The following is a 15,937-nucleotide window of genomic DNA, read 5'->3' as shown; positions in this document are numbered from 1 at the left end:
TCTTTCTCCTCTATAATGAAACTGTTTCTTTGTATTTTAATTGTAATCAGTATGAATACAATACAGGGGAATTCAAGGGGGCCACCTATGCTAATAGTTTAGTGTTAGGGAAAAAGAATCAGTGAATCTCTTCCGGGAAGGCTTTCTTATCATTAGACCAAAGCACACTTCATTCAGTTCCCTCACCTCTAGCCTTCTTCTATGTATGCTATAGGCTTTGCTGGTAATTTGCTGAGAACAGGTATGGTGGGTTAGATATATTTTGCAAAGGGTTTCTGATCCATCGTTCATGTTCAAGTATCGGTATTTCTCTGAGTTAAAACCACCTTCGTATGCCAGCAAAAGCGCATGTGTAATTAGGGGGTAATGAACAAGGAGGGTAGCCATTTGGCCTGTGTGAAATCAAAGTTAGACAGTGTACATGTATACCCAGGAAAGCTTTGTCTAGGTCTTAGCTTCCAGTATTTTTCTGAGTTTTGTGTAGACAGAGAGATGTTCGGGAACAGAATTATTTTATTTATTTGAAGCCCAGTTTGCATCCACCTTGAGGGAGGATCAGCCCCAAGGATCCCTCTTGCACCACGTCTTCTGTCAAACAGAGCCCCTTCCAGTTGGAAAAGGGTGGTAGTTCTTTAGGCAGTATGTAAGTAGGCAGCATTTAAAAATTGATCTTCGCATTAAATTTAATATTCTTTTTCTCTCGCTTTGGGAAAATAGCGTAAGCAAAACTAGGAGTCATTGTTTCCAGTGATGGATAGTCAGTTATTTCATTATACCCGGGAAAGCCAGTGATTCAGATCTCCTTGTCCAATTCTACTTAGATTAAGTGGAATTCTTCTGTAGGTGCCTCTAAGCCTAAAAGAAAATGATGAACAGTTAGAGTAGACTGTCTCCTTCTTTATTTTTTTTTCTTTCTTTTCCTCCATCTTTCTCCCCATTACCCTCTCTTCTGTCTCCTACTTCTTTCTTTTTCTTTGTCCTTCCTTGTTCTCTTCCTGCTACGTCTTTCTTCTCCCCTTCCCTCCCTCCTTGAACCCCAGACCAACTACATAGGGCATATTAGGTGCTCTTACCTTCCTAACTTACCATGGACCCGGATGGAATGTAGACCCCTAAAATGATATACAATATTTTGGGCTATCTACATTTGCCATTTTTTCTGCTGAGAGCATATGTAACTTTTTTTAGATCCTCAAAAGAGTCTGTGACTGCCACCCTCCACCTCCCTCCCCCGCACCCCCTGCAAAGAGAGGTTGAGAAACTGGTCTGAGATTACATAGGAGTCATCTATCTTCAGGACTGAATACGACCGTAGACTTCTCTGAAACACTAGAGCTAAAGAACTTCGTGTGGGCTCAGCAACCACAGAGGCCAGTCGTCAGAGTGTGGGCTCGGCCTTCAAAACCACCAGAAAGACATTCTGCTTCCAGCTCATTCATTTCTCCCCATGATTAAGGCTGTTAACCAGATGCTGGGCAGGGTTTTCTGTTCTACCAAAACCGAGAGAGAGGGAAGGAGAGAGAGAAAGAGAAGGTTATAAAAAGATAAGCAGAAACATCCAAGTAAAATGTGGATATTTTTATACTGGGATTGAGGGAGAAAAAAGCTTATATTTGAATGACCAAGTCTTGTGCCTCACCACATGGAAGGTATCTTCACGAATTACTCTCTTTTAGTCATGTTCCTTTGTAATTAACTCGGGAAACTATGTATTCATTTGCTTTGTTCTTTAATTTCAGTCTTCTTCCTGAAGAAGAAACTTTGTAGTGCTGGAGTCACGCTGTTCAGGGAGAGACAAGGCCACTACCCTCCCAGATGATAGGGGAACAAAATTAGAACATACATAAAATACCAACAGACTCAGCATAAAATATACTAGTACGAGAGTGACCTAATACAATATTTACACCACACACATTATTTTGGGTAGAATAAGGGATTGTGACTGTGGCTGTTCCAGGTTCTAGAGGGGATCGGATTAGGAACATAAATAATAATCATCTTCCTTCTGATTAAGCCAGTTGGGCTTTTAGTGCTAGCAGGGGCAAAGGATGGCTGGGTAAGCTGGCTTACTACGGATACCCTAAATTTATGGAGCTGTTTTCACAGGTGGGAATGAAAACAATAGTCTGCAAGCTAAAGATGAGCGGTTCTGCCAGTAAATGGGAAGCCTGGTGGAAGCCAAGACTCGAGGTTTGGGAGGGAAATAGATTTTTAGGAAAGTGAGGTGGTGTTTTGGGAAAGACCGGAAGAAGAAAATAAAGTCTGGCTGATGGTGCCCGAGCATGGATGGTGTGCCTGGACATGGATCGCTAATACAGGGAGAGAAGGAAAGGCATGTAACACGCATGGCAACGAAATCATGGATTTTGAAATAACTAGATGAAGCCCAGAACAGGATTAGTGCATGGCCCAGTATGTAGAGTAAAGGGGACGAGTTTCCAGGCATCATTGTTACAGATACCTTGATGTTGAAAGGCTCCAAGGAGGTGAGACCTGAAAGAAAGTCACAGAGAGACAATGAACAGCGATATCTTTATCACATTTAGTTTGAGCTACAGACAAGAGCGTCAGTCAGTCAGAGTGGCCATCATAGAGGGTGTAGATTGAGGAGTAGAAAAGGAAGACGTGTTGCTCATCTATCCACAGAGGGTACCTGGGTCCTCTATGTGGATGGGCTGGAGACTCTGAGGTGAGGTGGGACAAGGAGAGGAGCAGTCGCCCTCTCTGAGTCCGATGCCTGAGCTTATGATATACGCTCTTTGTCTATTCATCACCTTTTTTGGTATTGCCTTTATTTTCTTTATCTAACAGGCAAGAAGGATAATGATGCTTCCCCCCCACCCCCATCCCACATACCTTAAAAAAATTGTTTTAACATTATTATTTTTGAGAAATAGAGACAGAGCATGAGTGGGGGAGGGGCAGAGAGAGAGAGGGAGACACAGAATCAGAAGCAGGCTCCAGGCTCTGAGCTGTCATCACAGAGCCCGACGTGGGGCTCGAACTCACAGACCATGAGATCATGACCTAAGCTGAAGTCTGATGCTCAACCAACTAAGCCACCCAGGCTTAGGACCACAGAGGTCCCTCTAATACATGAAAACATTTAGAATGGTTCCTGGCACATAGTGACACTCAAAAATTTTAACTATTATTCATTGGTCTTCAACTGGGAATCTTTACCTCAGAAATACTGGATTCAAATTTTATATAAACCAAGGTGAGAATATAGTAAGAACCAATATTGGACCTTTCGTAGTGGCTAATTATGGGCTCAAAACACATTAAGGAAATAGCAGTCACATTTGACTAGTGACCTATTTCGCTGATCTGTTGAAAAACAATATCCCAGAGTGGCAAGGAGAACACCCTGTAAATCCCAGGTCTAATGCACACCTGCTGGGTAACTTTAGGTGAGTTATTTAATCCCTTAGTTCCCTTGTCTATAAAATATGGGTAGTAGTAGTGCATGCCTTTCATGGTTACTCTTAGGATTAATATATATAAAGCTCTTAGAACAATACTTAGCACATAGTAAATGCTCACAGTTAAGTGTTTGCTATTTTTACTATTTTCAACACCTCATCATGTCCCTCAAGACTGATGGTTATTTCAGGGTTAAGGCTCTCAGGGCAGGAACCATGGGCAGACAGGCCACTAACTTTCATTCAAATATATGGTGGACTGTATAGTTTAACATGATTCTGGGGCACCTGGGTGGCCCAGTTGGTTAAGCATCCAACTTTGGCTCAGGTCATGATCTCACCATTCGTGAGTTCAAGCCCTGTGTGGGGCTCTGTGTTGACACCTCAGAGCCTGGAGCCTGCTTCTGATTCTGTGTCTCCCTCTCTCTCTGTCCCTCCACTGCTCACACTCTGTGTGTGTGTGTGTCTCTCTCTCAAAAATAAACAAACATTAACATGATTCTGACATACTTGACTCAATTCTTGCCTTTCTCCCAGCCTCCAGAACCCAGCCTTAGCATTTTCTCCTTTAAGAGATTTTTACATCAAGTCTCAGTCAAGATTTGCCAGCTCCTTCGGAAAATTTTTAAGAGCAAACAGTTATCAAATGCTGAAAGATTTAAATGAGGCATACTTTAATTTACAAAAATTTCCTTTACAGTGTTAGCCAGGTTTTATCAACAGCAAATGCATATATATGTGTGTATATCATATAAGTGGGACCTGCCCCACATGATTTCTCTTTTAAGAATATATATACATACACAATATAATATACATATGTGTCTATACATATATCTAAATATATATGTAACATATTTATAAGGATACTGGTATTCCACATTTAGAGTTGAGTCTTTTTTCTCCCCCTTCCCGAGGAATCAATATCTAATCAATACTGTTATTTATGAAGCACATGTGGAAGTGATTGAGGATGTACACTGTGGTGTTGCCTCTGTGTTGGCTTCGATTTTGTGTCTTTTCTGGCCCCTCCGTGCACCCTGCCGTGGGTACTCTTAGAGTCCAGCCCCATTTCCCATAGCAGCTCCGTTTCGTCCTTGGATGGGAAGGACTTGTTCACCACCAGCCAACAGTGGCTTATTTTTATTTTCTTGCTGATAGCTAAGTGGTGATGCTGCAGAATCATGCCAATTGACTTTGGCCTTTGACAAGAAGCCATTTGAATAAAATCGGATGATATGGGGGTTATTAGTCTTATTCCCCACAGTATGTACTGCTGACCTTATTGGGGGATATTTTCCTTGTGAAATGAAACTTAAAAGGCAAGTAAACACAATTTAGGAAAAAAATTTTTTTTCACCCAATATCTGAGCTTCAGGTTTTAGACATTAGAGGATGTCAAGAGTACTGACTTTTGTTTTTGTAGTTTAGCCATTAACTCAAACATCAAAGGATAATTCCAGTTCTAAGCCACGATGGCTCTACTGATCTTTTCACCCATAAAATAAAACTACAAAAATGAGGTGAGGTGGAAAAATTGTAATGCATGTTCTCTTCACTCCCTTTCACTCTATCCTTTATTAACCCTCTACCTCATAGGTTACATTTGTCATTTTGTTTTCTCTGATTTGATATTTATTTCCAGTGAGGAACAGAGCATAAGCCAACACTGAGTCATTTAGGATGAAAGCTCTTTTCTCTAATGTCAACTACCACTAGAATGTTATTCTCACCAAACTTCTTACTGGCTGACTTTCTTCAGATGACGTCATTTACTTTATGACATAACTGGTAGATTTAATCAGTCAATCTACAAATGTATTGATATGGTTCACAAATGATGGTTTAGAGGAACTATTATGGCAGGTAGGTGCAGCCCTTTTGTTGCAAGAGGTTCTGATATAATGGATTTAATTCCTTGCATACACTTTCAGCTATATTGTATTAGCCAGCTATACTGCTGCATAACAAACCACCTCAAGAACCATTAGCTTTAACAACAGTCATTTATTATTATAGCTCATACGTCTGTGCCTTGGCGGGAGGTTGGCTGCTTTAGGTGGAGGACAGTTGAGTGATTTCGCTAGTTTCAGCCAGATTCACTCACATAATTAAGGCTGGGTGTTGGCTGATCTTGGTCAGGCTCATTTGGGGGACAAACCGTTTCACATGTCTGTCCCCCTTCTCCTGGAGTCAGTACATTGTCCTGGCACATCCTTTTCATTAGGATGGCAGTAGGATGAGTGTGTAAATGCAGTAGTGCAAGGGCCATTTCAAGACTCTACTTGAGTTAGGAAGCTAACATCCCTTTGGCCAAAGCAAGTCATGTGGCCAATCCCAGGTAGGGATTAGTGGGAAGGCATTGCAAAATTACATGGTGGTGATGGGGGGCTTGAGTGAAGAGTTGAAGCCAGTTGTACAGTTTATAACATATATGAAAATACTCTTTGACCCTTGTTGAGACAAGGGACTCTGGATGGACCCCTTGAGCCACCGGGACTCCTGTCTAATAATTATTATCGCGTGGTGTAAAGTTGAACAGGTAGAATAAGGTCATGTCCATGTGTGATATCCAGGCACAGGATATTCCAGCACAGAAAATTTATAGTGTATCATCTAAAGGAAAAAAAAAAAAAACAACCCATCCATTCATGTTCTGAATTATTCTCCACAGAGAATTTTACCATTTTGACACATTTCCTTTCAGTCTTATTTTCTTATCACTTTCTTCATTAATAGTATATAAATTTATATACAGATTTTTAAAAATATTCTACAATAAGTCTTTCTTTGCCTTGTCATTAAAAAGAGTTTATATGTGTAATATTACTGGCCACATAAATGCTCCACGTATGGTTGCATCATAATTCATTCACCTTGCCCTTGTTCTTTACTGTTTTGGTTATTTTCAGTGCTTTGTGTTTATAAATAATACTACAATAATCATATCTGTGCACAGGACTTATTTACATTTTTTAGTTGTTTCTTTAATGGAAAGATTCCTGGTTGGGAGTGCAGAGACCTGGGTTCTGCCACTAATTTGCTGTGTGATGGAGACCTGTGTGTCAGTTTCCTCCTTACAAAGTGACGTATCTGAGTTTGATGGCCTTAAACTTCTTTCCAATTCAAAAACCATCCTTAAGTTAGAATAATAAATTTCTGTGTTGAAGTGGAAGCATGAAGGCCACACTAGTGTTTTGTCCTCAACAAAGCTCATGGGAAGAGAGGCAGCTTCCTTGGGCTTCTCACTTGAAAGAGTGCAGTTGTCATTGAGAGAGGATGTTTTGCTTCATAGTTCAAGTATCGTTGTTCATCCTGCAGTCTCTATTCCTGGCACAGCAATGATTTTAGATAGATAGATAGATAGATAGATAGATAGATAGATAGATAGATAGATAAAATTTTTAAAAAGGGGTGTAGGAAATTGAGCATTAAAAATATCAACTGGGGTACCTGGGTGACTCAGACAGTTGACCATCCAACTCTCGATTTTGTCTCAGGTCATGATCTCGCATTTCATGAGTTTGAGCTCCATGTTGAGCCTGCTTGGGATTCTCTCTCTCCTTCTCTCTCTCTGCCTTCCCCCACTTGTGTGCACTTTCTCTCTCTCTCAAAAGAAATAAACAAACATTAAAAAAAAATATCAACTCTCTTGGTTTGCTCGGATGGCTCAGTCAGTTGAGCATCCAGCTCTTGATTTCAGCTCAGGTCATGATCCCAGGATCATGGGATTGAGCCCTGCATCAGGCTCCGCACTGAGTATGGAGCCTCTCTTTCTCCCTCTGTTCCTTTCCCCTGCTTGCACTGTCTCTCACTCTCTCTCTCAAAAACAAAAAATTAAAAATTAAATTAAATTAAAAAAAAAGAATATCAACTACCCTGACCTATGTTATGAATGCATGTTCTTTGAGGCTTAGTTACAGTGGAAGAACCAACTGTATTACCTTTCTTCATTTTGTCTTTTACTTTTGTGTTTGCTTTTTGTTTTTATTTTTGCCTTTTTTTTTTTTTTTTTTTGCCTTGTGAATTAAGCTTCATCACACAGTGGTCGTAAGTGCACGGGGGTGGGTCAGGCTCTATCTTACAATTCCTTGGTGTGACCTTCTCTGAGGGTTGCCTCCTTACTGTTAGTTTTAATATACACTGAGGCTGTGTTTCATCTTACTGCCTTCTCCCAGCTTCCCTGCCAGGGATAAATACTGCTCAGTGTGGACAGGCTGTAAGTGTTGCCTTCACAAAGCAAAGGCATCCATATGCCATTCCTGAATAGAGAAAGTATGATCTGTGCACTCTCTCTCTCCCACTCTTCCCCAGATCTGTCCTGAGTGTGTCTTCCTCGCTGATGACAGAAGTTTCCAGTTCTTAAGCTCATTCTGGGAGAGGCAGTAGAATCTTCTTTTGGCTCTTCAGCCAGTTGCTTCTCTAAGTTGAGCCGGGCGCCCATCTGGCCAGCAGAATTCTGTGTCAAGTACAGTGTGGTCTCTCTCCTCTGGCCACCATCAAAAGGCCCTTTGTTTCCTACCCCTCCCCCTCAGCCACTATGTGGTGCGCACCCTGTAAAGGGTGGAAATTCTCCCATCACACCATCGCACTCAGCAGCTTTATAGAACTAGTTCCAAAAGCAAAATGTCTTCAACTAACAGAAGTCTTGCCCATCTTTACTTTGCCTCAGGAAGTAAGTTGAGGCTGGGATAGTTAATGAAGTCAATTATAAATTGGATTGGGGGGAGGGGATCATTTTCCTTTGTAAATGTGAATTTAACTTTTTCTTGGGTTACTAGGAAGTTGCTTATGAAATACAATTTTAATTATTATGACCTTTAGTTTTTAGCTTCTATCCCTGTTCTTCCCCGCCCCCCCACCAGTTCTAAATGATTTTCACATACTTTCTCTTAAGAAAACTTGAATCCTAATGGGAACGACTTTGTTTTTCTGTACAGTAATGGTTCACTAAGCATGTGGGATGTGTGTGTGTGTGTGTGTGTTTAAACATTTTCATAAAGCAAGGAATGTATCTTTGCTTCATTTTAGCCTCATTTTAGTAAAAATTGTATCAGGTAAGGATTGCTGACTTTGGGAATCTCTGACTTGTTTTTTCTTGTTCTGAACCTGTTTGCAATCTCCCTGTCTTTTCTCTTCCTGGCCATTCCCTCCTTTTCCAGGACTGTGCTGTCAGTAGCGCTGAAGTAATTTGGTAAGAAATAGGTGGACATAAGTGCCTAGAAGAATGTTGGTTAAGGGACGAGGTGTTTCTGTCTGTTCCTAATGTTTTGTCACAATCCACGGGCCCGTGATAATCATGAAAGCCAAGATCCACCCTTGGCCAAAATCTAACCCTTTTCTGTAGGTGGTTGATCCATTTCAGCGAAGGCAGATGTTTATTATAAACTCTGAAGTTTTGCAGAGGGCTAAGTTAAATTCTGGAATTCTAGGCCAGGCTTAGAAGTGGGGCCATAGGGAAACAGAAGGACGGAAACAGGGAGTGAGAAAGAAGGAAAAAAAGAAAAGTAACTGTCCACTGGGAGAAGAATAGAGGCCACCTATCCATGGTCCCAGTCGTCTCTCCTGAGATTCTGATTTCAAACCGTTTGTTTCTTAATTTTAAATGTACTCCTGTAGTTTTGAATAGATCACACATTGACTTAGTTTGAAAAACTGAATAGTGCAAAACGTCACACATGGAGATTCCTCCTCCCGTCTTATTCCCGATCCATCCAGTCTCCTTCCTGCCCTGACCAGGAGGGCAGCCTTCTTTCTTTGGCATGTATCCCTGTAGTTTATTTCAGCAAACTTACACTCAAGCAAATGCAGGCATAGATTTTTACTTTGCCATTCATTTCTTTATCCATGTCTCTCCTCTTTCACACTCTCACTTGATTTCCTCTTATTGTATTCTTTATTGTTGGAGCTGTGTTTTGAGGAGGAGCAAGCTTAGTGGTCATTTGTTTTACTTACATCCGATATCCTGAACGAATTCATATGTGTGCTTGTCTTTTTCCTGTAGATGAAGTGGAAAGTGAGAAATGGTATCTGTCTACAGACTTTCCATCCACGACCATCAAGACAGAGCCAATTACAGAGGAGCCGCCCCCAGGACTTGTTCCCTCTGTCACTCTGACCATCACGGCCATCTCCACCCCTTTTGAAAAGGAGGAGCCCCCGCTGGAACTGAATACTGGGGTATACTCCATTTTCTTTCATCCACACACAGTAGATCAAAAGATATGGATCCTCATTCTCCAATAAGGCACTTAACCTTTTTAGAGCTGGTGACTGTATATGTTTAAGGATATGTAATTGCATATGTGTACATGTATTGATACATATTGGGGTCAGTGTTGATTATATTACACCCTTTAAAGACATTGTTCAGAAAAAGTGGTAGCAAGTCTGATTTCATTTTTCTGATGATTGCTATTACAAAATTTAAAAAAATAGATGGGTATCTATAGTTAAAAAAAAAAACTCTTCCATGTTAAGCCAGTGGAAAGAGAGGGGTTAAATGATGATGCAATCCACGGCTTGCCTGTGGTGGCTAACTAGAATGTTGGTTCCTGTGTAACATTTTACTTTCCCAGTGCAATGCAGAGCTGCCCTGACCCAGTTCAAGGTTCTCCAACCTAACAGCATTTATTATATTACCCATGGAAAACAGACAAAATTGGTAATTTTTTCCTTGTTTGATTTCATGCCTATAGCAAGTAGAATTTAGTTCGCTCCACCTTCTCTCCAGATATTTCCGGTATCTAGTGATAGACCAGAATCATACTCATATATCTTCTTCTAGATGTTGGAAGCCATCCCTACCTTTCCTAAAGTTCAAAGCCAAGGGTTATAAACAGTGGCTCCACTGATGTTCTTTAAGCCAGATCTCCTCTGGGCAAGGTGTAATATCTACCTGTACCTGTTCAGGAAGAGGTTACATAGAAGAGTAGAGCCGCCATATTTGTTTTTAGTCCACTTGACAACCCATTTTAGAAAAGATGAGGGACCGTGAACAGAGCACCTCTACAGTGTCTTCTAGAATTTCTTTCTCACTCGCTGCCTGGACCTGTTCATTGCACTGGGCTTCTAGAATGGGTATTAGTCTCCTTGCTCCATGAGACGTTCATTTAGTCAATGTTTTAGTATGTAACTAAGAAAGGTCAGGGGCATGGTCTTGCTTCACTCATGGGCCAGAGACCTTTTGTCCTTTCTGTTCCGAGTGTTGCATGGTTAGATGTTTCAATCAGGAGGAAGCCTGGAGGGGAATGGATGCAGCTTGGTTCATGCCGTTCCTGCTGTAGGAAAAACTGGTGGAGGGAGGCCTGTGGCCCTTTACAAATTCACCAGACTATTTCATGATAAAATGCCTTTATGTTCCCATAAAATCCACCCTGATTTTTAAATTTTGGAATTCTGAGTGTTTCGTGAGCTGTAGTGACAGGTTTGGCAGTGAGAGAAAGGTTAAGAGCAAAGTCGCCTCCCTGTCAAAGAAGGAGCCTGGGCTCAGCCAGGTTTCTGACCGCACAGGGAGGCAGGGCTGCCTGGAGAGGAAGACACAGACAACAAATAACCAGCTTCCCTGATGATCCTACGTGGTTGTTACCGGTTTTTAAAAACTGTGTTTGTAATTCTTCCTTTAGGTGGATTCCTCATGCCAGACAATTATTCCTAAGATTAAGCTGGAGCCTCATGAAGTGGATCAGTTCCTAAACTTCTCTCCCAAAGAAGGTTTGTCTACTCTCCCTGCCTTCCTTTGGGGTTGCCAGATGTCTGAACACAGTCTAAAGAGAGAGGGAATGAGGGAGAAAGCGCTGGGAGTAATTTGTCCCGCAGGCATAGCTTGCTTTCTGAAATAGCTCAGTGCTTTAAGACCTTGATTATAAAAACAAACTTTGAAAGCCAAAATTTAATTTCCTATATATGTATATACTTAAATCTTTTACCTAAATATGTGTATATGCTTGAATCCTTGATGCTAAATCTTTTCATTTACTTCCACTCCTAGCAGGGGTGTTTTTTCAAAAACTTTATAGTCAGCTATGACTTGGGTGCTGATGACGAACGCCAAGTGCTGCCTTTTTGGGTGTGAATGTGTGAATCAAGCCCAGTTCCCTGTGTTGCCTCGGTGATGAGTAGTGGCAAATAAACAAACATCCACAAAGACACCTTGCCTATTTAAAACAACTTGAGTTTAAACCCTTTGTAAAGTGAATTCACAATTTGTCTGATCATTCAGTATTGTTTATTATTGACTTTAGGGGCACCTGGGTGGCTCTGTTGGTTAAGTGTCCGACTCTTGATTTAGGCTCAGGTCATGAGCTTGTTGTTCATGGGTTCAAGCCCTGCATCAGGCTCTGTGCTGCAGCATGGAGCTTGCTTAGGATTCTCTTTCCCTTCTCCCTGCACCTACCCTGCTTGCTATCTCTCAAAATAAATATACTTTAAAAATTTTTTAATAAAAAGTAAATATTGACTTTAAATGACAGTAGTTGCAAAGAGCCTCTTCCCTACTAAATTAGTTCCTGCATCTCACTGGGCGTCTTGCCATTCATTTGGAACAGAATAATGTCAGACTTGAAGTTGTCATACTTTTCACTTTTTCTTTCTCTGTGTTGGTTTCTTTCTGGCTTCTCCATCTTGTTCTCAGTGGCAGCCCATAGTTAGGAATGCTGAACACTGACCTGCAAGTGTCATAGAGTACAAGGAAGCTTTCTTTACCTTTTTTTTTTTTAATGAGATGCCCCTGTGTGGGTCCTGCATTTCTTAATTCTGTGCCTTGGGACCTGCCTTCTGTGTATCTTTGGTACATGGTTAGAAGGACAATTCATTAGTATGACCAACAAGTAAAAACTTAGTTTCTGCCTTTGCCATAGAAAAGGCCTCTGTGTTACGTTGTGTACTTAATGGGTGGGTGTTACATACGAGCGTTTCTCATGAAGGCATCAGCACTTCATTGTACGAGAGACTAACTCAGGATTTTATCTGCAACTGTTTAATCAGGGCTGGCATTTGCCTTTATTATCAGTAAGAAATGACTACATTATTTATTTATTTATTTTTTTAACAAATTCTTTTTTTTTTAATGTTTTATTTACTTCTAGGAGAGAGAGAGAGAGACAGCGTGAGCAGGGGAGGGTCAGAGAGAGAGGGAGTCACAGACTGAAACAGGCTCCAGGCTCTGAGCTGGCAGTCAGCACAGAGCCCGACGCGGGGCTTGAACCCACGAATCGCGAGATCATGACCTAAGCGAAAGTTGGACGCTTAACCAACTAAGCCACCCAGACGCCCCTGAAATGACTACATTTTTAAAATCAGTATTATCGACCAGAATCCCTATAGACACCGTGTTTCTTTCCACTGGGTGTTATCCATCAGCGCCTTGCAGCTTTATATCCTGTTCTAAAGTAATTCTTTTCATTTTCATGAAAGCTGTCAAATGCATCTTGCTCTCTTGGTTTATGTTGCACTATGCTTCAGAAAGCGTCCTCACTGTAACAATGAATCCCTGCGTGGCTTCGGAGTCTGGGCTCACTAGAGGGGAAAGGTTTCAAGAGTAAAGTAAGTGGCAGGCAGTCCTTCCTCATTATCCTAGATAAACAGAGAGAAGGAAACTCAATATCCTTGTGTGCAGTGGAGTTTCTAGGCAAAGTAGCTTGCTGTCCCCAGACCTTGCAAGTAATCTGAGACCGGCATTTCAAATGATATTTAGAAATCTGATATCAAGGCACTGATAGCCAGGTCAGTGGCTCTTAATAAGTAAGAAAGAGGGGATTCACGTTTCCTTCACTTTTCATGTCATGCCATTTCCCTCGTGTCTGGAGTACCTTCTGCTTGCAAAGGAGAAAAGCATTAGAATAATTTGGACTGTGCTGAAGTGAAAGGGACAAATAAGAATGTGGCTAGTGCTCCAGAATGTAACAGCACAGTGTGGTAGGCAGTGGGAACCCCTAATGGGTTTTGCTCCTGGGTCTGGGGGTCTTTTTTTAACATTGCTAAAAGATAAACTGAGATATATTAAAAATTCTCAGGAGTTTGTTTGAACAAAACCGTACTCCCGCTGGCAGTGCCAAACAAGAAGCGGTTAGGAGCATCCCACCAGCGGGGGCTCAGGGAGAGGCTTTTATAATTGGCGGAAGCAAAGTGAGGAAGTTATTGATTGGCTGTAGCTTGAAGCCTAATTGGCTGTTTGTGAATTGGTTGTCCTTAGGTTTCAATTTGGTAACCTTGAAGCATCTACGGGCACTGATCTTGGGTCTCCTCGCACAGGCCATGGCGGTAAAGCCACCCCAGCCTCATGGCCTCCGTGTGCAAGTCATTCCACATGTTAGTGAACTCTTCCAGGACTCCTTTCTGGGTCGGCACATATTTCAGGCACCTGGAGCTGTTGGCAGAGGTGTTGGCACTAGAGATATATGGATTGTTTTAGAATATTCTTTAGCTTGGGGCGCCTGGGTGGCTCAGTCGGTTAAACGTCCGACTTCGGTTCAGGTCATGATCTCGCGGTCTGTGAGTCCGAGCCCCGCGTCGGGCTCTGTCTGTGCTGACAGCTCAGAGCCTGGAGCCTGCGTCCGAGTCTGTCTCCCTCTGTCTCTGCCCCTCCCCTGCTCATGTGCTGTCTCTCTCTGTCTCAAAAATAAATAAACATTGAAAAAAATTACCAAAAAAAAATTCTTTCACTTTAAGAATACCAAAAGACATTAAAAACCCAGGGAGCTCTTTGGCAGGACTTTGGCAGAGAAAAAGGGAAGCAGCGAGTGAAAGGTAGGATGTTAGAAAAGGAGAAAAACAAGGTTAGAGACAGAGAGAGGGCTCAGGTCATGATCTCACGGCTCACGGGTTCGAGCCCTGTAACCGGCTCTGTGCTGATGTGGATCCTGCGTGGGTCTCTCTGTCTCTCTCTCTCTCTCTCTCTCTCTCTGTCTCCGTCTGTCTCTGCTCCTCCCCTGGTCATGGTCCTGCTCTTTCTCTCAAAGGTAAATAAACATTTATAAAACAATAAATGAAATAAATAAAAAATTAAAAAGAAATTTAAAGGGGCATCTGGGTGGCTCAGTCGGTTAAGCATCCGACTTCGGCTCAGGTCATGATCTTGCAGTTTGTGGGTTCGAGCCCCGCGTTGGGCTCTGTGCTGACAGCTCAGAGCCTGGACCCTGCTTCAGAGTCTGTGTCTCCCTCTCTCTCTCTGCCCCTCCCCTGCTCACACTCTGTCTCTCTCTATCTCTCAAAAATGAATAAATGTTTAAAAAAATTAAAATAAACAAATAAATTCAAAAATAGAAGAAGACAGAAGAGAGAAATGTGTGGCGTGAGGAGCCTGGAGGGTGGCAGGGGGTGTGGCCGAGGGGGACAGTACCTGTTACCTGGGAGATTCAGGTGTTTTAAGGGCGAACCACCTGGTTCTTGTTTGTCACCTCCAAAGGCAGCTGTGGGTGGGATCGACTTCCTTAGGACAGTTGTGCCTCAGAAGGCCTTTCCCCCTGATGGCACCTCGGGCAGTCTCTATCTGTGGGAGAGAAGAAGAGGCTGAGGCCTTCTCGCGGCCTCAAGCGGTTTTCTGGCCCAGGCGTGGTACTAAGGCCCTGTCGTCCTGGGGGCCCCAGAAGGGTGTGGGGTTAAAGGCTTACCCTGGATTATGCCCCTCAGCTCAGTAACAGTGGCTGGCTCTCAAGGTATTCCAGTGTAGTGAGAACGTCCACAGGTCGGACAAAGGAGAGCTCTTTTGTCAAAAAGGTTGAACTCAGAGAGGACGCTTCCTCCCTGCTGCCCTGGAGGTGTGTGTGTGGTAACAGCCACGCAGCCAGTGTGTCCGTGACTCCCTGAGGAGAGGAGAGGGGTGGACTGTCAGATGCTAGGGGACCATTGGAGCGGGAAGACCCCACCCCCCATGCTAATTTTCCAGTGCCTGTCTGCCTGTCTGCAGATGGATTTCGTAGTCTCTGAAGGAAGAACAGATGACATCTTGCCTGCAGGCCCCTACCCTTCACACTCCTTCAGAAACATGAGCTTTTGTCAAAGCAGCCACTGGAAACCCTCCTGGGCCCCAAGTTTTGCTCATTTTGTATAAAAGATTTTTTGTTTGTTTGTTTGTTTTTGAGACTGAGAGAGACAGAGCACAAGTGGGGGAGGGGCAGAGAGAGAGAGGGAGACACAGAATCTGAAGCAGGCTCCAGGCTCTGAGCTGTCAGCACAGAGCCTGATGCGGGGCTTGAACCCATGAACCATGAGATCATGACCTGAGCCGAAGTTGGACGCTAAACCGACTGAGCCACCCAGGCGCCCCTATAGAAGATTTTTTTTTAAGTACCTAATACATTAACATGGTTTGCAAGTCAAGCAATATACATGATATGAAGTGGTACAGTGAGAAGTTTTGCTCGCACCATCCCTGTCCACCCTAATTTCCCGCTGCCCCCCTGAGGTCATAATTTTATTAGTTTCTTATGTGTTTTCCAGTTTCTTGATGCAGAGACAAGCACATGTGAGTGTATTCTCCTTCTCTCCTTTTTCATACAAAAGGAGGGCCT

General features: G+C 42.6%; 1 protein-coding gene across 1 annotated transcript in view; it reads left to right on the top strand.

The window, feature by feature from the left end:
- The window catches only part of CREB3L2 (cAMP responsive element binding protein 3 like 2), a 120,375-nt gene that overhangs the window by 75,585 nt on the left and 28,853 nt on the right, over positions 1–15,937 (top strand). Inside the window, exons 3-4 of the mRNA XM_039234020.1 lie at positions 9,433–9,608; positions 11,054–11,141. Of these exons, the coding sequence (XP_039089951.1) occupies positions 9,433–9,608; positions 11,054–11,141 (264 nt within the window). The remainder of the gene's footprint in view (positions 1–9,432; positions 9,609–11,053; positions 11,142–15,937) is intronic.

Source organism: Hyaena hyaena, unplaced genomic scaffold (genome assembly GCF_003009895.1).
Source record: "Hyaena hyaena isolate Hyena2069 unplaced genomic scaffold, ASM300989v1 scaffold_82, whole genome shotgun sequence".
Taxonomy (NCBI): domain Eukaryota; kingdom Metazoa; phylum Chordata; class Mammalia; order Carnivora; family Hyaenidae; genus Hyaena; species Hyaena hyaena.
Note: the sequence above shows the minus strand (reverse complement) of the source record. Positions and strands in the feature narration are given on the sequence as shown.